We start from the raw sequence: 24,769 nt of genomic DNA, 5'->3' as shown, positions 1-24,769 counted from the left end.
TCTATTGGGATAATATGTTATTAGCGGGTAACATAACATCTCAAGGCCAATGGAGGAGTACAAGAAAGTCTTTGCGGTCTGATTTACATATTTCTGACTCAGGGCTGCTTAGGTGCTGGGCATCCCTGTCGTCCCTGAAGCAGCCAATCAGTGAAGCCCAGCAAACGTGTGAGAATACCAAGCAAAACAGGTGGTTGTATGAGCCGCCCACATAATTATTAACTCCTTGTGTTGATGCAATAGTGACTTTGGTCACGCTATTATAGTGTTTTCTCCGCTGTTAAAGGTGTCAGGTTGTAGGCAGCTGTTTAACTGCAGTGATGACGGAAGAAAAGCCGCAGAAGCTCAAACTAAAGCGGGAGCTGGGGATGCTGGGAGCCGTGTCCCTCATCGTGGGGACGGCGGTCGGATCTGGGATCTTCATGACCCCACAGACGGTGATCAGCTCCATCGGGAGCCCCGGTGCCAGCCTGGTTATATGGGCGTCTTGCGGCCTGCTGGCGATTCTGGCGTCTTTCTGCTACGCCGAGCTCGGCACAGTTATAAAAGAATCAGGGGGCGAGTACATCTACATTCTGAGGACTTCATGTCCAGCGCTTGCCTTCATGTTCATCTTTAGCTCTGTGCTCTTTGTGAGACCTGCAGGCATTGCTGGCATAGGACTGAGTTTTGCTGCCTATGTTGTGACTCCTTTCTACGGAGACTGCCCCCCTCCGGTGCTGGTGGTGAAGTGCGTGGCCGCAGCGGCAATTATCACGCTCGCCACCGTGAACTGCATGAAAGTTCGCTTTGCAATGTCAATCCAAGTTTTCTTTACTGTAGTCAAAGTCTTGGCTCTGGCAGGGATTATCATAGGAGGTGTGGTGATGCTTATCAAAGGCCACACTGAGAATTTTGAAAACTCCTTTGAGAACACAAATGTTGGCGTCAATTCAATAGGAATTGCTTTCTACCAGGGGCTGTGGTCATACGACGGCTGGAACAATCTGAACTCAGTGACTGAAGAGTTAAAACGTCCCGAGGTAAGTGGGAGGGCCTTCAGAGGCTGACCCATGCCCTGACTGTAAAACACAATCACCCCGAATAAATAAGTAATGGGTTCTCTGCAGGGAGAAAATAATTTATTTTTATTGCTGAGAAATTTACAAATGTTTAACGTGAACTTTGAGCTATAACCGACTGAGACTTTTATGTTGAGGCCACAGAAGTACAGTAGCGACAGAGGTAATAAACAAATAAACGGTTTAATTTTAGATCTAACAGAAAGATTATCTGTTACTAGTGTGCATTATAACATCACATAAAGAAAAACGGGTTTTTTTCTGTTGATATTCTTCCTATTTCTAATCTTCCGGCAGCATAATAAGACCCTAAACTTAAATCAATAGTTTCTTATCATAAAACTTGTTCTGTTGAAACCCATTTTAATAAACAACATTATTTGAGTATAACTACTTTTTTTTTTCCTTTTAGCCATAAAATGCAGATGAGGTATTCATCACACAGGCGGGCAGGCGACGTAGACGCCCAAGTTTGTAAACGCAATACGATGTCGGAGTAGGCGTTGATTGAATGATTTGGTCAAATTAATCTCTGTTTAGTAATAAAGACCAAGTGAAAAAGAATATGATCACTTTTATATATTTTTTTCTCTTATTAAGGAACATTGTACATGTATCACATTGTTATGTATTTAAACGGTTATAAGCTGTTACTCATTTCTGACACATTTTAAATCTTGGTACCTTTAAGAGTCAGCTTTTCAATAAATTATTAAGTTGACCTTGAGAATAATTTAATGATTTAATGTCTGACAAAGATGGATGTAGCCCAGATGTTGAATGATAGATTCATTTATTTGGTAACATGAGCCCATTAAATGATTATTGGGTTTTTCTCCTGAAGTCCAGATTCACTCTGTGCTCCTGTGTTCAGGCTTAGATCCGTTTGCATTTATCTATTTAGTTTATTCGGCTCTATTATATTTTTAATGTATTTATTTAAACGGGACAGTGCATCTTTATGTAAATATGTCAGAGTTAGCCAAACAGCAAGTCAAGCAAAAGCAATAGAAAAGACATTTAACACAACATCAGACAATGAACAAGAATCTTGCTCTAACAATATTAGAGGCTGTTCTTTTCTTTCTAAACATTCAGCAGGGGATCAAATAATTATTTCTCCCCTATAAAAAGAAAATCTCCCTTTCAGAATATAACAGAATAATAGTTACTCATTTTCCTAATCTATTGGTCCACACTAGTTTATCCCAGAGTAGACAAATATTTATATTTATCAGGTTTCCTGATAAGATGTGGCTCAGGATTAAAATCCCCAAATAAATATTTTTGAGTGCAACGGCAACTTTAAATCTGGTGTTTTGTGTGTTAGTTGGGGCATCTCGCAGCAAGAAATTGAGTGCCTTTAAACGGTTCATAATGCAAAAATCTCATCTCAACCCACAGTTTGCACTGGAGAGTTTGTGGTTTTGCAGGCTTTACAGCGCTATAACCTGGTAGTTAGGATTGTGCTAAGTCATGCAGAACTGCTCGTGCTGTTCATGAGAGCATATTGCTAAGCAGTTTTATTTTTCTCGTATTTTTATTTTTAGCTTTTTAGTTTCTGGAGTGGGAGTGGTTATTTAAGATTCTCACTTATTCATTCATTGCATAGTTATACATTTATTTTTGTTAAGCTACAGTGTAGCTTGCCATCACCAGTGTGTGAATGTGTGTGTGTGAATGACTGAATGTAGTGTAAAGCGCTTTGGGGTCCTTAGGGACTAAGTAAAGCGCTGTAAAAATACAGGCCATTTACCATTTTTACCATTTAATGTTACTGTCTTATTACAAATGTATGGGTATTTCTAGTATATATACATATATTTTTGTACCCCCAAAATATTTAGTTAGTTTTTATATTTTTCTAAAGTACATAGTAACTATTAAAATATTTTTGAAACTATAACTAATGTGTGTATGTGTTAGTCCCCATAGGGAAATAGTTCCTCTGCATTTAACCCATTCACCCAGTGAAGCAGTGGGGAGCCACCAATGCAGCGCCTGGGGAGCAGTGTGTAGGGACGGTACCTTGCTCAGGGGTACCTCAGGGTAGCCGTTCAGCGGAGTTGAACCCCCGACCTTCCGATCATGGGGCCACCAAGCTACCTACTGAGCTATCCCTGCCCTAATAACGCGGAGCTAGGTAAAACACGTGAATTAAACACCTATAATTCAGAACTGAACATTGAAGTCATTTCTTCATATACAGATGGTGATACCGACCGCCTGTATTTTATTTATAAGTTGTTTTATTTTGAAAAGCTTATGTTTAAGTAGTTGAGTAATGAGAGAAAAAACACAGAGTAACTGCATTAAATGTGCACTCTGCTTTTTATTGACCAGGTTTTATCAGTTCTGAAAGTACACTGAGGACAGACTGAGCTGTGAGGCAAAGAATAACTTGGTGTCTTTACTTGGCCATGTCCTTTCTATGATAACATTGTTAACATTGTTAAGCAGATGTTCATGTCTTCTCTCAGATTAGGTATTTTTCTGCTGCCAGTACAGCTCTCCAAACTATTCATGTAGGTCCAGACACAAGAAAACATTATATTGAGGACTGAAGACAGTCTTTCTCTGACTTTGAGGACACTAGTAGAATGCATTCGGTTTGCAGGGACTTTTACTGTAGAAAAGCAAGACTGAAATGATTTAAAACATGTATATTTTTAATGCTTTACTTCCCTGTCAGTGTTTTATAAAAAACCTAAAATAAATTACTGCTTACGTGAAACCTAAGAGAAAAGAAGAACTTTAAACAGCCATGCTGATGATAGCCTCGCCTTACTTTCGTAGCTGTATAATTAAGTGTGCTCCGCCTCTTATGTAAAAGACAACACTTTACAGCTACAGGTCTTCTTGTCCGCTGCTTCTAGGAAGACAAAAGCTTTCTGACCATGGGACATGACACACATGGACTCAATCTGCAGAGGGAAGTGGGGCTCATAGGAGCAGTTTCCTTCATTGGTGGAACCATGATTGGATCTGGGATCTTCATTTCTCCCCAGTACGTCCTTTCCACTATTGGGAGCCCAGGGGCCAGCTTCATTATATGGTCCTGCTGTGGACTGATAGCCATGCTGGGGGGTCTGTGCTATGCTGAACTGGGCACTATCATACCAGAGTCTGGAGCTGAGTACATTTACATACTGCGGACTGCAGGGAAAGTGGTGGCCTTCATGTTCGTCTTCAGCTTCATCATGGTCATGAGGCCGGCTAGTGGCACAGGAGTCGCTCTCATCTTTGCTGAATATGCTGTGGCCCCCTTTTACAGTGGCTGCACTCCTCCACAGCTGGCTGTGAAGTTAATGGCTGCTGTATCAATCTTGGTGCTGGCTATAATCAACTGTCTGAGCGTCCGCTTGGCCACAGGCATCCAGGTGGTCACCATGGCAGTGAAGGTGGTGGCCCTGGTGGTGATCATCCTGGGAGGCATTGTGGTGCTTTTCCAGGGCCGCACTGAGAACTTTGAGGACTCATTTGAGGGAACCAATGCAGGGATCAGCTCCATTGGCATTGCTTTCTATCAGGGCTTGTGGTCGTATGATGGCTGGAACACTTTAAATTATTTAACTGAGGAGGTGAAACATCCAGAAGTAAGTCTGCGTGGGTTTGCAGTAATCTAAGTCATGGTAGTCTTAAGAGCTTCAAAAACTGGTACTTTTTTTTAACAATATGGTTCATGTGATGACACACATGATTAATAGTAGATCAACAACTGTGGTTTAAATACCTGGAACTCTTCACCTTTTGTTTTTAGAACGTTAGAAGCCTCAGGGATGACAGGTAAAATGTTCTTAAGACATCAAAAAAGTCAGAATTTGAACATTTACTGTTTGTGTTTAATATTATACAAAAAAAGGAGACAAATCGATCCAAGACTTTGGCTTTTTAGTCAGGATTGTATATAATTTATCTTGTTATGAGTGATGAGTGGACTGGACAAAGTAACAAGAAAACTGATATTACTTTTAGATATGATAACCCAAGCCTGTTGGCCCTTTGGTTCAGTGGTTAGCACTTTTGCTATAGAGCAAAAAAAAAAAAAGGTAGAGTTAATATTTAAATGAGGGTAACGACTAGGTTTTACAATCCCTTGATAACACTGAAAGTTTTTTCTACGCAGTTTGTAGCATCTGAATTCTTTGTGATCTTTCTCAGTCTGCTCTGTAGACGTGTCGTTTTGTGCTCCCTGCTCTCTCTCAACATGGTGGACAAAACCCCAAAAAACGAAGGCCTGCAACTGAAAAGAGAAATTGGATTGATTGGTGGAGTAGCAATAGTTTCTGGAACCATGATTGGATCCGGTATCTTCATGTCCCCACAGTATGTCCTGGCGTATGTGGGAAGTCCTGGGGCCAGCATGTTAATCTGGTTTTTTTCAGGTGTTGTAGCTTTGCTTGCAGCTCTCTCCTACACTGAGCTTGGGACCATTATTCCTGAATCCGGTGGGGAATTTACTTACATCCTGAGGATCTATGGTTCATTCCCAGCCTTCTTTGCAGCAATCACTTTCATCCTGCTTGTAAAACCTTTCGGCATTGCAGCAATGGCAATGGGCATTGCACAGTATGCCATGGCTCCCTTTTACCCAGGCTGCCCACCTCCTCAGCTGGCTGTGAAATGCTTTGCAGCTTTTAGTATTCTGGTAGTTGCCATTACCAACATCCTGAATGTCCGATTTGCTCTGAGAGTGCAGGTGATCTTCTTGGTGGCCAAAGTGTTTTCACTCACTTTCATTGTAATTGGAGGGCTAGTGAAAGTCATACAGAGCAGCACTGTGATCGAGGAAAATTTTAATGTTGAGAATGCTTTTCAAGGCACAGAGTATTCTGTGGGCACTCTGGGAATGGCTTTCTATCAAGGCCTCTGGTCTTACGCTGGCTGGTACAACTTAAACTATGTGACTGAGGAGCTGAACAAACCAGAGGTGAGGCTGAAAGGGTCAGAAATGACCTGAAATAGTAGCATTTATTCATGCTAATTTTTTTTTAAATACAGCTTAAAACCTGTCAAGAATGATTTGATGCATTAGTGCAAAAGATGCCTATATGCTGCTATATTTTCTTCCTTAACTCTGAATTTGTACCTCAGGTAATTTATTGACTTTGTCCTAACACAGGATGTATATAACACTCTGTAAATCAGTGATCAAAGTGTCTGAGGTGTTGTATGGCGATAATAAATGTACACGAGAGTAGAGTATGTTTGCTTTGCTATCATTTCAGTCCTAACTCCAATGAGGTGTGACTCCTAGATCTCAAAGACTGTATATAAAGATGTTTGGTGAATATAATATATGAGGATCAAGTATCAGAATATATTTTGACAACAAGAAGCATTTTGACCAACATTTTTCTGTATCTCCAGCTTTTCCAGAACATATACTTTGTTTTTAGTTGCAGCTCCTTACAGCATTTTATATAATAATATTACTGTTTAAATAGGAATTTAATATTTTTAAAGAATTTCTCAACTTATGACAAACTTAATTTATCCTTATCTTAAATGACTGAAACTTCAGTGTGATCGTCCCTTTTTGTTCACGCCGGTTCATAATAATTAACCCATTTCCACTGACTGCTTTTTGCAGCTTGGTGCTTGGTGTTCTTTTCTATTAAATCATACTGGAGTCCAATTTAATTAAAAGAAGAGTATGGGCAGAACTTTGTGCCATCAGAAACTGAACCTGAATTGTAACTTGAATAAATGCTTTTTAAAACTGAATTTGAATCAGTCTAATTTGAAATTCAATGTACAGTTTTGAAAATTATCGTCACTAAATTGAAATTGAATTTTATATTTTGAAAATGAATTCATTTACTTTGAAACTGTATTTTATCCTTTAAAAGTGTAGCTCTCGAATAATTTCAGTTTCACTTCCATCATTCAGATTCAGCTCCAAAATTCATTTTTTTGGGACTTACATCCATACAACTAAATGGTTTAGCAAAGTATTAAAGAAAGTAAATATTCAACTTAGTTTTATGTTATTCTGTTGGACTGCTTAAACTGGCACAAGGGAGAACCAGGTCAAGTCACGTCCTTCCTCTGATAACATTGTTATGCAGATACTCTGTTACTTTCTTCACTCAGATGAGGCCCTGTCTAATCTTTTACTGGAAGTTCAGTGTTTTTTTGTTTGTTTTTTATCTTCATGTAGGTCACGTAGATCCAGACACAAGTATACATAAAACGAACAAACACCAGAGAAAGAATTGAGGACACCAGAAGAATCAACTTGGCTTGCAGGGACATTTCCAGTAGACTGGAAATATTCAAAATAGTCTCTATTTTGAATTTTTCGTTTCTCCAACTGTGTTTTATAGAGCAGAACCTAAAATAAATCATTGTTAACGTGAAATCTAAGAAAAAACCAACTCTGGACAAGCAGACATTCTTAAAATCTGCTTAAAAGTAGCCTCATTTTAATTTCATAGCAGTTTAATTTTGTGCACTCCTCCTATTGGGCAACAGGCAGTGTTTTGTAACTGCACGTCTGTTCTTCGCTGCTGCTTCAGAGAAGACAAAAGCTTTCTGACCATGGGACATGACACACATGGACTCAATCTGCAGAGGGAAGTGGGGCTCATAGGAGCAGTTTCCTTCATTGGTGGAACCATGATTGGATCTGGGATCTTCATTTCTCCCCAGTACGTCCTTTCCACTATTGGGAGCCCAGGGGCCAGCTTCATTATATGGTCCTGCTGTGGACTGATAGCCATGCTGGGGGGTCTGTGCTATGCTGAACTGGGCACTATCATACCAGAGTCTGGAGCTGAGTACATTTACATACTGCGGACTGCAGGGAAAGTGGTGGCCTTCATGTTCGTCTTCAGCTTCATCATGGTCATGAGGCCGGCTAGTGGCACAGGAGTCGCTCTCATCTTTGCTGAATATGCTGTGGCCCCCTTTTACAGTGGCTGCACTCCTCCACAGCTGGCTGTGAAGTTAATGGCTGCTGTATCAATCTTGGTGCTGGCTATAATCAACTGTCTGAGCGTCCGCTTGGCCACAGGCATCCAGGTGGTCACCATGGCAGTGAAGGTGGTGGCCCTGGTGGTGATCATCCTGGGAGGCATTGTGATGCTTTTCCAGGGCCGCACTGAGAACTTTGAGGACTCATTTGAGGGAACCAATGCAGGGGTCAGCTCCATTGGCATTGCTTTCTATCAGGGCTTGTGGTCGTATGATGGCTGGAACACTTTAAATTATTTAACTGAGGAGGTGAAACATCCAGAAGTAAGAATTTCAATATTTACTATTAGTAGTTTATAGAAAGTCAAAATAAAGATGAAGCATGCCAACACTGTGCGTCTTCACTCATGATTGTGCTTTTTTTTTTATCTTCTTACAGATTTAGATGAGTAGGCCAGGACAAACTGTAGTAACCTGAGAACTGATATTGGTTTAGGATATAATAATCCAAACCAACTGGTGGCTCATTGGTGCAGTGGTTAGCACTTTTTCCACAGTTAGAAAGCTGAAGAGTTAATATTTAATTGAAGGCAATACAAGTACATTTTACACCACGTGATTTCTTTTGAAAGCTTTTTCTACGCAGTTTGTAGCATCTGAATTCTTTGTGATCTTTCTCAGTCTGCTCTGTAGACGTGTCGTTTTGTGCTCCCTGCTCTCTCTCACCATGGCGGACAAAACCCCAAAAAACGAAGGCCTGCAACTGAAGAGGCAGATTGGATTGATTGGTGGAGTAGCAATAGTTTCTGGAACCATGATTGGATCCGGTATCTTCATGTCCCCACAGTATATCCTGGCGTATGTGGGAAGTCCTGGGGCCAGCATGTTAATCTGGTTTTTTTCAGGTGTTGTGGCTTTGCTTGCAGCTCTCTCCTACACTGAGCTTGGGACCATTATTCCTGAATCTGGTGGGGAATTTACTTACATCCTGAGGATCTATGGTTCATTCCCAGCCTTCTTTGCAGCAATCACTTTCATCCTGCTTTTGAAACCTTCCAGCATTGCAGCAATGTCAATGACCATTGCACAGTATGTCATGGCTCCCTTTTACCCAGGCTGCCCACCTCCTCAGCTGGCTGTGAAATGCTTTGCAGCTTTTAGTATTCTGGTAGTTGCCATTACCAACATCCTGAATGTCCGATTTGCTCTGAGAGTGCAGGTGATCTTCTTGGTGGCCAAAGTGTTTTCACTCACTTTCATTGTAATTGGAGGGCTAGTGGAAGTGATACAGAGCAGCACTGTGATCGAGGAAAATTTTAACATTGAGAATGCTTTTCAAGGAACTCAGTTTTCTTTGAACACTCTGGGAAAGGCTTTACTTCAAGGCCTCTGGTCTTACGCTGGCTGGAGCAACTTGAATTATGTGACTGAGGAGCTGAACAAACCAGAGGTGAGGCTGAAAGGGTCTGAAGTGACCTGAAATAGTAGCATTTATTCATGCTAAATTTTTCAAATACAGCTTAAAACCTGTCCAGAATGATTTGATTCTTTACTGTAAAAGATGCCTATATGCTGCTATATTTTCTTCCTTAACTCTGAATTTGTATTTCAGGTAATTTATTGACTTTGTCCTAACACAGGATGTCTATAACACTCTGTAAATCAGTGCAGTTAGCTTGTTAATGTTTGACACCATGCAGCCCCACGCACACGGCGGTAACGGAGATTTGCCGCGTTAATGCAGTTATGGCATTAACGTCATTTTAACGAGATTAACGCTGACAGCACCAATAATAATATGACTGTTTAAATAGGAATTTAATATTTTTAAAGACTTGGTAAATTCTTTAAAAATACCTCAACTTATGTGTAGTGTTCTGTTGCAGAGTGTAGCAACTCTGATCAAACACCAAGCTAAACCTCTGTCAATGAATACACGAGTCCGAGTAGAGTTGACTTTTTACTCAGAATCTTCATTTGACAAGCGGTGAAAACTGTAGTTGAAAAGAAATACAGAATAGAAAAAATGATCGTTTACATAAATATTGCATCACGAAATAACTCAAAATGTGACCTTACACCTTCGTGTTAGCTTTAGCAACAGTAATGATCATCAAAACTGCCTTTTTTAACATGTACAAATTAACCTCCATGAATCACAAACAAAATATAATTTTTAACAAATACCGCTATTTATGCCTTTTTAACATCTTCATCATGAAATATATACACTTACGGCGTTGCCTGAACAATGTTCCCAAGTGGATGGCTGTGGATAAGCCTCAGAGCAAGACCGCATGTCCCTCTCCCTCTTAGAGCAACCAGGAAGAGGAATTAAACAGGAAATGAGGTTATTAGCAAGTTCACCTTCAAAATTAAACCTTCTTAACATTTTTAACTCTTTTTACTGTTCTTTTTAACTTAAATACATACAAAAGAATTATTTTAAAGCAAACATTAAAGATAAATAACATAAATGCCTTTGAGGCATCACACTCCCCGCCTGGCCTATGTGAGGCCACTATGAACTTGAATGAGTCCAAACAACAGTCCTTAAATCAGTCCTTAGGCAGAAGAAGAACTACTTCTGCAACTGGCCTAAGGAAGGTTCTTGTGTCACCTTGGTCGGTCGTTTTTACTTCAACCTTTCTCACATGTCCATCCTTCCCAGGAAAGGTTGCTGTGACTATGGCCATGGGCCAGTAGTTGCGGATGGTCTGCTTGTCCCTGAGGAGGACCAGATCCCCAACTTGAAGGTTTCTGCGTGTCACTGTCCATTTTTGTCTTTGTTGTAAGGTTGGTAAGTATTCTTTGCTCCAACGGGCCCAAAACTGGTTCGCGAGTGCTTGAACTTGCCTCCATTGTTTTGTGAAGAGGTCCTTCTCTGTGAAATCTCCTGGAGGAGGTGGAACTCCTGATTTCTGTGTGAGGAGCATGGCTGGTGAAAGAATGAAAGGTTGGTGTGGGTCTGTAGACACAGGTAGGAGTGGACGTGCATTGATGATGGCTGTAATTTCTGCCATTAGCGTTGACAGCACTTCATGGGTCAGGCGACTCTTTTGCTGCAAGAGCATTGAATCAAGGATTCTCCTGGCAACACCAATCATCCAAATTCAAATTCAAATTCAAATTTTATTTGTCACGTACACAGTCATACACAGTACGATATGTAGTGAAATGCTTGGACAACTGCTCGTGACCTAAAGAAAACAAAAAAGGAAAAGGCTATGAATAAGATAGGAAATAAATATGAAAAATTAAAAAGGGTAAATTTAACTAGGAAGGAATAAAATATAAATTAAGGTTAAAAATGAAATAACTGTATGACACAAATTAGAATGAAGGGTAAATTTAACTGGGAGAATAAGATAAAATATATAAATTAAAGTTGAAAATAAAATAACTGTACAACAAAATACACAATATAGAACTATCTTGGGAACTATCATCCGTTCCCATGAGCCTCCCATGTGGGAAGCATGTGGAGGTCTGAAGTTCCAGCTACATCCTTGCTTGCTGAGGTACCCCTGTACAGTATTATCCATCTCCAACTCCTTGCTAGCTCCAATGAAGTTGGTCCCACAATCAGACTGAAGTCCTTTTGCAGGGCCTCTGAGAGCGAAGAACCGCCTGAGAGCATTTATACAGCTAGATGTGTCCATAGACTCAATCAGCTCAATGTGGACGGCCCTTGAACTCAAACAACTAAACATCATGGCCCACCGTTTGCTCTCTGCCTGCCCTCCTCTGGTGCGTCTGGTTACAACAGACCAAGGTCCAAAGACGTCAAGCCCCACGTATGTGAAGGGAGGGCAAACCTTGAGACGTTCCGGCAGTAAGTCAGCCATACGTTGTTCTTCCGGTCTCCCACGCAGCTTCCGGCAGATTACGCATTTGTGTAGGACTGAATTGATTAGTCGCTTCCCACCCAAAATCCACAGTCCAGCTGCCCTTACTGCACCTTCTGTGAGATGTCGACCCTGATGTCTCACCTGCTCATGGTGATGTCGTACGAGCAGTAAGGAAACGTAGCTGTCCTTGGGTAGGATTACTGGGTTCTTTTCTTCACACGTTAGTTGAGAATGTTTCAGTCTGCCTCCAACGCAGATGAGACTACTCTCCAAAGTTGGACTGAGTTTATGCAACGGGCTGTTTGTGGGCACCACTTTGTTTGCTTGGAGGGCTGACAGTTCCTTGGCAAAGGCTGGCATTTGTGCTGCTTGCAGAATGACATGTTTTACTTGAGCTATTTCATCCACAGTACGAGGTAAGCGACATGTGTGCCATCCTGTACACCTGCTGTTTTGGTTTGAATGTTTGTGAGATCTTGCCACATGGATAAGGAAAGCCACTGCTCGCAGTAGAGAGGTAAAGGTGGAGAAACGGCGAAAGCGATCAGGGGTACAGGTACAGGTTCCTTCAGATGAGTAGTGTAGGTGCGTACCTGTGGTCGAATCTCTGAGTCATTTCCCGGGTCGATGAGCTCAAACGTCTCACTGGTTTGTGTTGTTTCTGCAGATAACTGATGCAGGAATGAAGGTCCGGTGAACCAAGAACTCTGTGTCAGATGGGATGCAGGCAAAGATCTGGATGCATGGTCCGCAGGGTTTGGTTCCGTGCACACATAATGCCATTGTTCTGGTCTGGTAGATCATCGGATACGTTGGACTCTGTTATGGACATATGTGTAGAAGCGTTTTGTCGTGTTACAAATGTACCCGAGTACCACCTTACTGTCCGTGTAGAACCTGACAGCATCCAATTTCAGATCCAGCTCCTCCCGGATGAGATCCGCCATTTCTACTGCAAGGACAGCAGCGCAGAGTTCGAGCCTCGGGATTGTTGGTTCAGACTGGGGTGCTAATTTGGCTTTGCCCATAATAAATCCTACTTCCACTTTTCCATCCTCCTGGATGGCTCTCAAGTAAGCGATAGCCCCAATGGCCATAGTTGAGGCATCTGAGAATACAAACAACTCTGTGCGCACAGCTTTGGTGAGCGAGGTTGATGTGTATGCACGTGGCACATGAAGCTCCTTTAGGACTCGAAGAGAATCTCTCCAGGTTTCCCATTTCTTCAGCTTGTCTTCTGGGAGAGGTGCATCCCAGTCAGTCAGTTCCGAACTAAGTTCCCTAAGAAGAGCTCGTCCCTGGATTGTGACGGGTGCCAGCATACCCATTGGATCAAAAACACTATTGACGGTAGAGAGGACTCCACGTCGGGTGAAAGGTTTGATAATAGTTGATGCAGAGAATGTGAATGTGTCTTTTCTGATCTCCCAAAGCAAACCCAGGCTGCGCTGCATGGATGCTGTCTCTCCGCTCAAATCCAGATCCTTGATGAGCGGGACACAATCTTCTGGCGGGAAAGCTCCAGTGACTGCTGGACTGTTCGACACAAACTTGTGCAAGCGGAGGTTTGATTCAGCAAGTGAAGCCTGAGTCCGTTGGAGAAGGTTGATTGCTTCTGCTTCAGATGGGAGAGACACCAAGCCATCATCCACGTAAAAGTGCCTTTCCACAAATTTCACTGTGTCGGCACCGTACTTCTGGGCACCTTCAGCAATGGCTCTTCGCAGACCATAGATGGCCACAGCCGGAGATGGTGAGTTGCCAAAGACATGAACCCTCATGCGATAGTCAATAACTGCCTTGGTGAGGTCGTTGTCCTCATACCACAAAAACCAGAGGAAGTTGCGGTGCCTTTCATGGACCAAAAAGCAGTGAAACATTTGTTGGATGTCGGCGAGGATAGCTACTCTCTCCCTTCAAAAGCGTAGAAGGACACCCAAGAGAGAATTGTTGAGGTCGGGACCAGTCAGAAGCACGTCATTGAGGGAGACCCCGCAGTACTGAGCGCTGGAATCAAAAACCACCCTGATTTGGTTGGGCTTTTGTAGGTGGTATACCCCAAATGATGGAAGAAACCAGCACTCTTCATCTTCCCTCAAGGGTGGTGCCACCTCTGCGCGACCGTTGGCAATGATCTTCTCCATGAATGCCACATATTGCTTCTGCATCTCGGGTTTCTTCCTGAATTGGCGTTGCAAGGATTCAAACCTCTTAACCGCATGCTCTTTATTATTTGGCAAACGTTGCCGTGGTTCTTTGAACGGCAATGGAGCAACCCAACTACCAGTGTCATCTCTGTAGACATTTGTATCCATGATCTCTAGGAAGAGGATGTCTTCTATTGATGGGGCAGGTTTGTTATCATGTTCAGATTGGTTAAACACTGTGTGTCCTAGCATCCTCTCTGGCATTTTGTTAGACTTGTTGAAGCTTGGCTGTGTTTCTTTGACCTGCATGAAACTTGCACAGGGCTGAAATATGGAATGGCGACCGCTGTCTAGCACATGGGTCTTGAATGTGTCAACTGTTGGCTTATGCACATTAACTAGGCACACCTCCCCTATCACCACCCAGCCTAGATCGAGACGTTGTGCAAAGGGAGCATTGTGTGGCCCGTTAATTTGCTGCCTGACCTTGTGTGCTCTAAGCACGTCTCTCCCGAGCAGCAGGAGTATCTCTGCTTCTGGGTCTAGATCAGGGATGTGTTTGGCTATATGGTGGAGATGAGGATGATGCAAAACTGCACCTGGTGTTGGGATTTCAGCTCGATTGTTAGGGATTTCAGGGCACTCAAGGAGTGGTGGAAGAGGTATGAGAACGTTGCCGTTCAACGACTCTATCTGGAATCCTTCTGCCTTCCTGCCATACGTTTCGATGACGCTGGAGCATGTTCTGAGATGGTATAAGAGTGGTTTGTTCTCCACACCAAACAGCTCAAAGAACTCTGGCCTGGCTAATGAGCGATTGCTCTGGTCGTCCAGAATTACATAAGCTTTAATGGCTTTGTGTTTTGAATGTTTGGGGTAGACCTTTGCAAGGCAGATCTTAGAGCAAGAACGACCCCACTGGCCGGGGCCACAAACCTCTGTGCAGCTGGTTCTAACATCAGTTACATTTGAGTCATCTTCTCCCTCCCCGCCGTTCTCTTGTGGTGGTGGAGGAGCCTTGGTGAGTTGAGGTTGTGGGCCAGGGTACATAGCTGCATCATGATAGATGCTTTCACACTCTAAGCATTTCACGGAAGATTTGCAGTCTTTGGCAACATGTGAAGTTGAAGAACAACACTTGAAGCATATTCCTTTCTGTTTTAGAAAGGCCTTCCTGTCATCGATGGACTTGTTTCTGAATGTCCTGCATTTTTTAAGTGGGTGAGGTTTATTGTGCAATGGGCAGTTCTTGTTAGGGTCGTTGTTGATTGTAGAGACATCTGTTTTGTGAACTGCGATAGATTTGTTGGTGTTAAAGCTCTTCATAGGTAATCTTTCTGATTTTGTGGGGTTTGCGCCGTTGCTTTGACGAATAAAGCTGGGGTCATTTCGCTTCTTTGCCTCATGACAGACAAAGTTACAAAAGTAACTAAAGGGAGGGAAGCAGCCGTTATTCTCTTCTTTGTACCACGACCCAGATGACACCCACTTCTCCTGGAGCCCATATGGGAGCTTGTCTACTATGGGTCCAATACCTCTGGAGGTGTCTAGATATGACAGCCCAGTGAGGTATCCATCCTCCTTGGCGCCTTGTATCTCCATAAGCAAATCCCCAAGTTCACGTAATCTGATGTGATCTTTGGCTGCAATTTTTGGAAAACTGTCAAGTCTCTGAAACAGTGACTGCTCGATCATCTCAGGAGCACCATAGCAGTCATTCAGCCTCTCCCATGTCTTGCGCAGAGCCAAACCAGCATTATTCACATGCACTGAGTGTATGCATCTTATTTGCTGTCCAGACTCTTTTCCTAACCATTTGGTCATGAGGTCTAATTCTTGTGTTTCTGTAAGTTGAACCTCAGCCACAGCATTAGTGAATGAGGACCGCCATGCACGGAAATTCTCTGGCTTATCATCAAATTGGTACAGTCCTGACGTAACGAGATCACGTCGCGCCAAATATTGTGCCAGAGGGTCAGGTGGTTGTGACACGCTCACTGGACGCATATGCCGGGGTGTTTGTGATTGAGCACCTATATACGTGCGAGGGTTTGTTCTTTCGACGTCGGTCTTCAATTCAGCTCTGGTCAGTTTAGACAGGTTTGTTGTGGGTGGATACGTCCCATTATCCACTTCAGGCTTGGGCTTGCTATTGCTATGTTGGAATTCCGCTAAGCTTACAGGTGGATGCCATGTTCTGAAACTGTCTTGTGATTCTGCACGGTCTACAGATTTAACAGGTGGGACAGATACTGGTGCGAAGGTAGACTGATTCTGATCATTTTGAGAGCAAACATATTCACTAGTACGGTGCAATCTAAGCCTGTCTTCTGACTCAGATTTCACATTTTCTACATTTCCATGCATTTCTGCTACATCTTCTAACACCTGTGCTTCAGCGATGGCTGCGTCTGCTTCACGATTTAATGTTAGCACTTCCAGCTCTGTATCAATTCTAGCGGCTTCCAACTGATTTTGAGCTTCTCTAGTTTTCCTTTCTGCTTCTCTAGCAGCCTTTTCCAATTTTAATTTAGCCTCCTGGCTAGCATATGATGCTCGTACCTTAGCAGCTTCTGCTTTAGCTCTGGCGCGAGCCGCACTTGCAGATGATGCTGATGTCACGTTGCTCCTGGTATTTGATACCGATGACTTGTTGCTTGCTGCCATCACGAACACGTAGGACCATCGAGTGCCGCCTTTTCACTGTAGTGTTCTGTTGCAGAGTGTAGCAACTCTGATCAAACACCAAGCTAAACCTCTGTCAATGAATACACGAGTCCGAGTAGAGTTGACTTTTTACTCAGAATCTTCATTTGACAAGCGGTGAAAACTGTAGTTGAAAAGAAATACAGAATAGAAAAAATGATCGTTTACATAAATATTGCATCACGAAATAACTCAAAATGTGACCTTACACCTTCGTGTTAGCTTTAGCAACAGTAATGATCATCAAAACTGCCTTTCTTAACATGTACAAATCAACCTCCATGAATCACAAACAAAATATAATTTTTAACAAATACCGCTATTTATGCCTTTTTAACACCTTCATCATGAAATATATACACTTACAGCGTTGCCTGAACAATGTTCCCAAGTGGATGGCTGTGGATAAGCCTCAGAGCAAGACCGCATGTCCCTCTCCCTCTTAGAGCAACCAGGAAGAGGAATTAAACAGGAAATGAAGCAATACAGGTAAACCACCAGGAAGTGAGGTTATTAGCAAGTTCACCTTCAAAATTAAAGCTTCTTAACATTTTTAACTCTTTTTACTGTTCTTTTTAACTTAAATACATACAAAAGAATTATTTTAAAGCAAACATTAAAGATAAATAACATAAATGCCTTTGAGGCATCACATTATGACAAACTTAATTTATCCTTATCTTAAATGGTTAAAACTTCAGTGTGATTGTTCTTATTGTTCATGCCAGTTCATAATAATTAACCCATTTCCACTGACTGCATTTTGCAACTTGGTGCTTGGTGTTCTTTTCTATTATTTTAGATTCGAGTCCTATTTAATTAAAAGTAGAGTTAAACTTTGGAGAGCATTTTTAACTAAATGGTTTAGCAAAGCATTAAAGAAAGTAAATATTCAACTTAGTTTTATGTTATTCTGTTGGACTGCTTAAACTGGCACAAGGGAGAACCAGGTCAAGTCATGGCTTTCCTCTGATAACATTGTTATGCAGATACTCTGTCCATTTCTTCACTCAGATCCAGACACAAGTATACATAATATGAACAAACACCAGAGAAAGAATTGAGGACACCAGAAGAATCAACTTGGCTTGCGGGGACATTTCCAGTAGACTAGAAATATTCAAAACAGTCTCTATTTTGAATTTTTCGTTTCTCCAACTGTGTTTTATAGAGCAGAACCTAAAATAAATCATTGTTAACGTGAAACCTAAGAAAAAACCAACTCTGGACAAGCAGACATTCTTAAAATCTGCTTAAAAGTAGCCTCATTTCGTAGCTGTATAATTAAGTGTGCTCCGCCTCTTATGTAACAAACAACGCTTCAGGTGTTCTTGTCCGCTGCTTCTAAGAAGACAAAAACTTTCTGAACATGGGAGATGATACACATGGACTCAATCTGCAGAGGGAAGTGGGGATCATAGTAGCAGTTTCCTTCATTGGTGGAACCATGATTGGATCTGGGATCTTCATTTCTCCCCAGTACGTCCTTTCCACTATTGGGAGCTGTTGCGAAATCAGTTTGACCCCGGTTCTTTTATTCGTCGAGGCATCCAGAGACGGCACCGGAACTCAGTAGTTATTTCACAAAATCTTTATTCATCTTTATTCATCTTCATTTAAGCATGCACTTCTAGAAGGGATGACGAGGCCGGTGTGTCCCTCTGCAAAATCTTCACCCCTTTGTTAGTTACAGCCCCCCCCCAGCTTCATTATATGGTCCTGCTGTGGACTGATAGCCATGCTGGGGGGTCTGTGCTATGCTGAGCTGGGCACTATCATACCAGAGTCTGGAGCTGAGTACATTTACATACTGCGGACTGCAGGGAAAGTGGTGGCCTTCATGTTCGTCTTCAGCTTCATCATGGTCATGAGGCCGGCTAGTGGCACAGGAGTCGCTCTCATCTTTGCTGAATATGCTGTGGCCCCCTTTTACAGCGGCTGCACTCCTCCACAGATGGCAGTGAAGTTCGTGGCTGCTGTATCAATCTTGGTGCTGGCTATAATCAAATGTCTGAGCGTCCGCTTGGCCACAGGCATCCAGGTGGTCACCATGGCAGTGAAGGTGGTGGCCCTGGTGGTGATCATCCTGGGAGGCATTGTGGTGCTTTTCCAGGGCCGCACTGAGAACTTTGAGGACTCATTTGAGGGAACCAATGCAGGGATCAGCTCCATTGGCATTGCTTTCTATCAGGGCTTGTGGTCGTATGATGGCTGGAACACTTTAAATTATTTAACTGAGGAGGTGAAACATCCAGAAGTGAGATTTTCAATATTTACTATTAGTAGTTTATAGAAAGTCAAAATAAAGATGAAGCATGCCAACACTGTGCGTCTCCACTCATGATTGTGCATTTTTTTTAATCTTCTTACAGATTTAGATGAGTAGGCCAGGACAAACTGTAGTAACCTGAGAACTGATATTGGTTTAGGATATAATAATCCAAACCAACTGGTGGCTCATTGGTGCAGTGGTTAGCACTTTTTCCACAGTTAGAAAGCTGACGAGTTAATATTTAATTGAAGGCAAAACAAGTACATTTTACACCACGTGATTTCTTTTGAAAGCTTTTTCTACGCAGTTTGTAGCATCTGAATTCTTTGTGATCTTTCTCAGTCTGCTCTGTAGACGTGTCGTTTTGTGCTCCCTGCGCTCTCTCACCATGGCGGACAAAACCCCAAAAAACGAAGGCCTGCAACTGAAGAGGCAGATTGGATTGATTGGTGGTGTCGCAATAGTTTCTGGAACCATGATTGGATCCGGTATCTTCATGTCCCCACAGTATGTCCTGGCGTATGTGGGAAGTCCTGGGGCCAGCATGTTAATCTGGTTTTTTTCAGGTGTTGTGGCTTTGCTTGCAGCTCTCTCCTACACTGAGCTTGGGACCATTATTCCTGAATCTGGTGGGGAATTTACTTACATCCTGAGGATCTATGGTTCATTCCCAGCCTTCTTTGCGGCAATCACTTTCATCCTGCTTTTGAAACCTTCCAGCATTGCAGCAAAATCAATGACCATTGCACAGTATGTCATGGCTCCCTTTTACCCAGGCTGCCCACCTCCTCAGCTGGCTGTGAAATGCTTTGCAGCTTTTAGTATTCTGGTAGTTGCCATTACCAACATCCTGAATGTCCGATTTGCTCTGAGAGTGCAGGTGATCTTCTTGGTGGCCAAAGTGTTTTCACTCACTTTCATTGTAATTGGAGGGCTAGTGGAAGTGATACAGAGCAGCACTGTGATCGAGGAAAATTTTAACATTGAGAATGCTTTTCAAGGAACTCAGTTTTCTTTGAACACTCTGGGAAAGGCTTTACTTCAAGGCCTCTGGTCTTACGGTGGCTGGAGCAACTTGAATTATGTGACTGAGGAGCTGAACAAACCAGAGGTGAGGCTGAAAGGGTCTGAAGTGACCTGAAATAGTAGCATTTATTCATGCTAAATTTTTCAAATACAGCTTAAAACTTGTCCAGAATGATTTGATTCTTTACTGTAAAAGATGCCTATATGCTGCTATATTTTCTTCCTTAACTCTGAATTTGTACCTCAGGTAATTTATTGACTTTGTCCTAACACAGGATGTCTATAACACTCTGTAAATCAGTGCAGTTAGCTTGTTAATGTTTGACACCATGCAGCCCCACGCACACGGCGGTAATGGAGATTTGCCGCGTTAATGCAGTTATGGCATTAACGTCATTTTAACGAGATTAACGCTGACAGCACCAATAATAATATGACTGTTTAAATAGGAATTTAATATTTTTAAAGACTTGGTGAATTCTTTAAAAATACCTCAACTTATGACAAACTTAATTTATCCTTATCTTAAATGGTTAAAACTTCAGTGTGATTGTCCTTATTGTTCATGCCAGTTCATAATAATTAACCCATTTCCACTGACTGCATTTTGCAACTTGGTGCTTGGTGTTTTTTTCTATTATTTTAGACTCGAGTCCTATTTAATTAAAAGTAGAGTTCAACTTTGGAGAACTAAATGGTTTAGCAAAGCATTAAAGAAAGTAAATATCCAACTTAGTTTTATGTTATTCTGTTGGACTGCTTAAACTGGCACAAGGGAGAACCAGGTCAAGTCATGTCTTTCCTCTGATAACATTGTTATGCAGATACTCTGTCCATTTCTTCTTTCTGTGATACTTTCTTCACTCAGATGAGGCCCTGTCTAATCTTTTACTGAAAGTACAGGGGTTTTTTTTTAATCTTCATGTAGGTCACGTAGATCCAGACACAAGTATACATAATATGAACAAACACCAGAGAAAGAATTGAGGACACCAGAAGAATCAACTTGGCTTGCAGGGACATTTCCAGGAGACTGGAAATATTCAAAATAGTCTCTATTTTGAATTTTTCATTTCCATTTTTAATTTTTCGTTTCTCCAACTGTGTTTTATAGAGCAAAACCTAAAATAACTCATTGTTAATGTGAAACCTAAGAAAAAACCAACTCTGGACAAGCAGACTAAATTCTAAATTTTTTAAAATACAGCTTATAATCTTTGATAAAGATTCTGCTGGGAAATATGATTGTTTTCTTGCTGCTATCCTGAGAAAAATGACCACTTACCTTTTTCCCCCCTAAACTCTGAATTTGTGTTTCAGGTAATTCATTGACTTTGTACCAACATATACCCCTACAATGCTTAAATCAGTGTTTAAAGTGTCTGAGGTGACTAAAGAGGTACACGAGTTGGCATTGTTAGGATTGTTGTAATTGCAGTTCCAGCTTGTCCTGACTGCATGAAACTTGGTGCTTGGTGTTGCTTGGGGAGCATTTCCCCCCACGGTTTGGCAAAGTATTAAAAAAGTAAATATTCAATGAGGCTTTGTTTTGTCATGAGAGACTGCTTTGTTAATATGTGTAATCAAGGTTTAGCCAAACTTTACAACCATGTCATATCTTTTTTTTGTACAGGTGAATCTTCCTCGGGCAGTGCTGATAGCCATTTCTCTTGTGACTACTTTGTACCTGCTGGTGAATGTGAGCTATCTGGCAGTAATGACGCCTAAAGAGCTCGTGTCCTCAAGCGCGGTAGCAGTTACCTGGGGGTAAGACAACACCTGTTCTCAACCTGATAAGATCTTTTTTTTTTTTTTTTTTTATTACTTCTCCCATAGAACAGGAAGCAAACCTGAAGAAATCCTCTTCTCTGTACAATCATTTGATATGTGCATTAAAATTACTGATGGTCAAACAAATGGGGCTTTTGTAAGTTGAAAATACAGACTGTATTTAAAGATGGATGTTGCAATCCTGTCTCCATTTTGAATCCTCTGTATTAGCATTTTAGCTCCCTGCCATGTTGATACCAGAGATTAAATCATCCAGTGGGATTAATAGGTGATTAATAGGCAATTTAAATCTGCCCACTGTGCAAGTAATTATGAAACTTATCTTACACAGTTGATGTGATTTCTCGCAAGACTCATCAATCCACTGTAAGGAAAATTACTTAAGAGTCGCCTCCAAACACTTCAAACATAGAAGGAATGGCAGCAAAGAGCATCACTACAGTTAGGTGCTCACTTCTGGTGTCACACAAATACCAAGAGATATTGGACCCCTTCTCTTCACCGTCTCTATGTTCCTCCTTGGTCAGATCATCCACCGCCATGGTCTCTGCTTCCATTCCTATGCTGATGATACACAACTTTATCTCTGTACTAAACCCTCTACCCTGCTCCCCCACGATCACTTCTCAACCGTCTGCATGAAATAGAAATATGGATGTCAATTAACCTACTCAAGCTCAACAGTAATAACGCAGAGGTCTTGGTTGAGGCCCCTAAAGCCCTACTCCAGAAGACTGGCCATCTACTTATTGATATAGACCAGGGGTAGGCAACTGCAGGCCTCGCGTGCCAGTTTCCTGCAGGTTTTAAATTTGTCCTTGACCCAGCACAACTGATTTAAATGGCTACATTACCTCCTAAACATGTCTTGAAGTTCTCCAGAGGCCTGGTAATCAACTAATCATTTGATTCAGGTGTGCTGACCCAGGGTGAGATCTAAAACCTGCAGGACACAGGCACGCGAGGCCTGGAGTTGCCTACCCCTGATATAGATGGTTTCCTCATCTGGCCTTCCTTCAACGTTTGCAATCTGGGTGTCATTTTGGAACTCTCTCCCATATGAACTTCTCAACAACCCGTCACTGGAGTCCTTCAAGAAACTTCTCAAAATTCACCTCTTCAATAAAACCTTCGATCTCTAAGCCTTTTTTATTTATTCTGTTTTGTAAAGCGTCCTTGGGTTTCTTGAAAGGCGCTTTACAAGTCTAATGTATTATCATCATTATTATTATTATTATTGTTATATAGGCAGAAGGGGCCTCAGAACAGATGTTTGTAGTGTTAAACCTGGTCACACCAGCAAAGGCCCCATTCAACACCTTTCAAGACAAATATTACATTGAGGTGACATCACATCCTGTCCAAAAGGTTTATTCCTAAATATGTCCACAGAAGATGTTTTTGATTTAATTTGTTAAATTACTGAAATGTATATAGAAAAGGGTTGATTGATATGCACTACAAGATTTTTTATAATACAAACGGTTTTCATGCAGGAATAAGGTGCTGGGCAGCTGGGGCTGGGTCATGTCTGTGGCCGCAGCCTTGTCAGCTTTCGGTTCTCTAAACGGGACGTTCTTCAGCGGCGGCCGTGTGTGCTTTGTTGCTGCCCGGGAAGGACACATGGTAACAGTCTCTCTGTCTTATAAGAACACACACACCTGTTTAAAATAAAGCTACGTACAGATTTTTACACAGACCAGTGCTGGTTTTGCAGCCAGATATTCTGTCCATGGCCCACGTCCACAGACTGACTCCATCTCCGGCGCTGATCTTCACCACAATAATCTCTCTGGTGGTGCTGATTCCTGGAGACTTTCAGAGTATCGTCAACTACTTCAGGTGAAGGCTGACTCTGTTTCTGCTCCATTTCTACTTTGTTTGGGTTTTGTTTTTTTTTAGCACACATTGCTTTTTTTGTTTGCCTTTAATTTCTCTTCCTCTGCCGTTTTCAGTTTTAGTGCCTGGTTTTTCTATGCCATTGTCCTGTCTGGGCTCATCTATCTCAAAATCAAGAAGAAGGACCTCCCAAGGTCGTACAAGGTTAGTGTCATCATTGTTTTCACATTACATGACAATAACATCTTGTCCTCACGCCTGGTTATTCCTCTCCCCACAGGTTCCCATTGTAATTCCTATACTGGTCCTCATTGCAGCGATATTCCTCGTGCTGGCACCCATCATAGACAATCCTCAGATTGAGTACCTCTACGTGGCTTTATTTATCTCAAGTGGCATTGTAGTCTACATACCCTTCATCCATTACAAGCTCTGCCCAAGAGTGCTGGACAAGTTAACAGTGTTCTTGCAGCTCTTCTTAGAGGTCGCCCCTGCAGACAAAAACCTGTAATTTCTACTGAACACACATGGATAACATGCAGATAACTGAAAGCTACCAATAAAATAAGCCTTTTTCCATGAATTATCCTTGCATGTTAAATTACATCTGATAATGCAGTGTTGCTGTTTTATTTAAAGGTGCATTTAAAGTGTTTTACTTGCATTTTTAAATTGATGTTATTGTAACTTCACAACTTTCATTTAAGCTCATTGTAAAAGATCGTTTGCAAGATGTTTAAGTTCAAAATTCATTAAGATTTACAGGGGGACACAAATCCATATTTGTCATTGAAAAACATTGATTATCTTTTTTTAATACAATAAACACTAAAACACGCTATAATTCAGCATTGCAGGGGACCTTACAGCTCTGCCATTTACTGCATGTCAGTCATACCTTGCTGTCACTTTATAATCAACAAAAAAATAAAGTATTTCAAACATATCAGCGAACTTAGTGCTCCTGACATTTCCTGATTTCTTGCAATATTCAGATTCTGTTTGTATTCGTCTGTACTCGCTACAAGTTTGCGTGAATAAGCATCACAAAAGCATCTGAATGGAGCAGATCTTCATGAAGTAGATGTGCTTTTTGGGTCTGAGAACACTCGTACAGATGTGTGAATTAAAAAGAAAATAAAAAGTTTATTAAATATT

The 24,769-nt window shown here is 41.7% G+C and overlaps 1 protein-coding gene and 4 pseudogenes across 5 annotated transcripts; all 5 read left to right on the top strand.

Annotated features, from left to right (window-relative positions):
• Positions 1–187: 187 nt before the first annotated feature.
• LOC113011859 (b(0,+)-type amino acid transporter 1) lies at positions 188–24,557 on the top strand. Of its 3 annotated transcripts, none has more exons than XM_080293832.1 (6): positions 188–1,022; positions 21,615–21,748; positions 23,269–23,398; positions 23,490–23,614; positions 23,728–23,815; positions 23,892–24,557. In XM_080293832.1, the coding sequence occupies exons 1-6, from the start codon at positions 321–323 to the stop codon at positions 24,120–24,122; spliced, it is 1,410 nt and encodes a 469-aa protein (XP_080149958.1). In that variant the 5' UTR covers positions 188–320; the 3' UTR covers positions 24,123–24,557. The 3 variants fall into 3 exon arrangements, with proteins under 3 accessions (XP_080149958.1, XP_026007444.2, XP_026007445.2); XM_026151659.2 differs by lacking the exon at positions 188–1,022 and adding an exon at positions 18,407–18,940; XM_026151660.2 differs by lacking the exon at positions 188–1,022 and adding an exon at positions 19,276–20,066.
• Positions 3,380–4,807, top strand: LOC113011862 (b(0,+)-type amino acid transporter 1 pseudogene; annotated as a pseudogene). The gene has a single exon (XR_013903714.1). The product of XR_013903714.1 is annotated as a b(0,+)-type amino acid transporter 1 pseudogene (transcript).
• Positions 5,002–6,151, top strand: LOC145422426 (b(0,+)-type amino acid transporter 1 pseudogene; annotated as a pseudogene).
• On the top strand, positions 7,490–8,476 carry LOC145422427 (b(0,+)-type amino acid transporter 1 pseudogene; annotated as a pseudogene).
• On the top strand, positions 8,504–9,567 carry LOC113011863 (b(0,+)-type amino acid transporter 1 pseudogene; annotated as a pseudogene). The gene has a single exon (XR_013903713.1). The product of XR_013903713.1 is annotated as a b(0,+)-type amino acid transporter 1 pseudogene (transcript).
• Positions 24,558–24,769: the final 212 nt, after the last annotated feature.

The sequence above is a fragment of the Astatotilapia calliptera genome, chromosome 19, assembly GCF_964374335.1.
Source record: "Astatotilapia calliptera chromosome 19, fAstCal68.1, whole genome shotgun sequence".
NCBI lineage: Eukaryota > Metazoa > Chordata > Actinopteri > Cichliformes > Cichlidae > Astatotilapia > Astatotilapia calliptera.
The sequence above is the reverse complement of the archived record's forward strand: the minus strand, read 5'-3'. Positions and strand labels throughout refer to the sequence as shown.

Excerpts from the sequence above, each read along its gene's own strand:
- LOC113011859 (XM_026151660.2), top strand. The coding sequence starts at position 19,344 with ATGGCGGACAAAACCCCAAAAAACGAAGGCCTGCAACTGAAGAGGCAG. Across the intron at positions 20,067-21,614 it reads AGGAGCTGAACAAACCAGAG|GTGAATCTTCCTCGGGCAGT; the intron begins GTGAGGCTGAAA and ends TTTTTTGTACAG. Across the intron at positions 23,399-23,489 it reads CTGCCCGGGAAGGACACATG|CCAGATATTCTGTCCATGGC; the intron begins GTAACAGTCTCT and ends CTGGTTTTGCAG.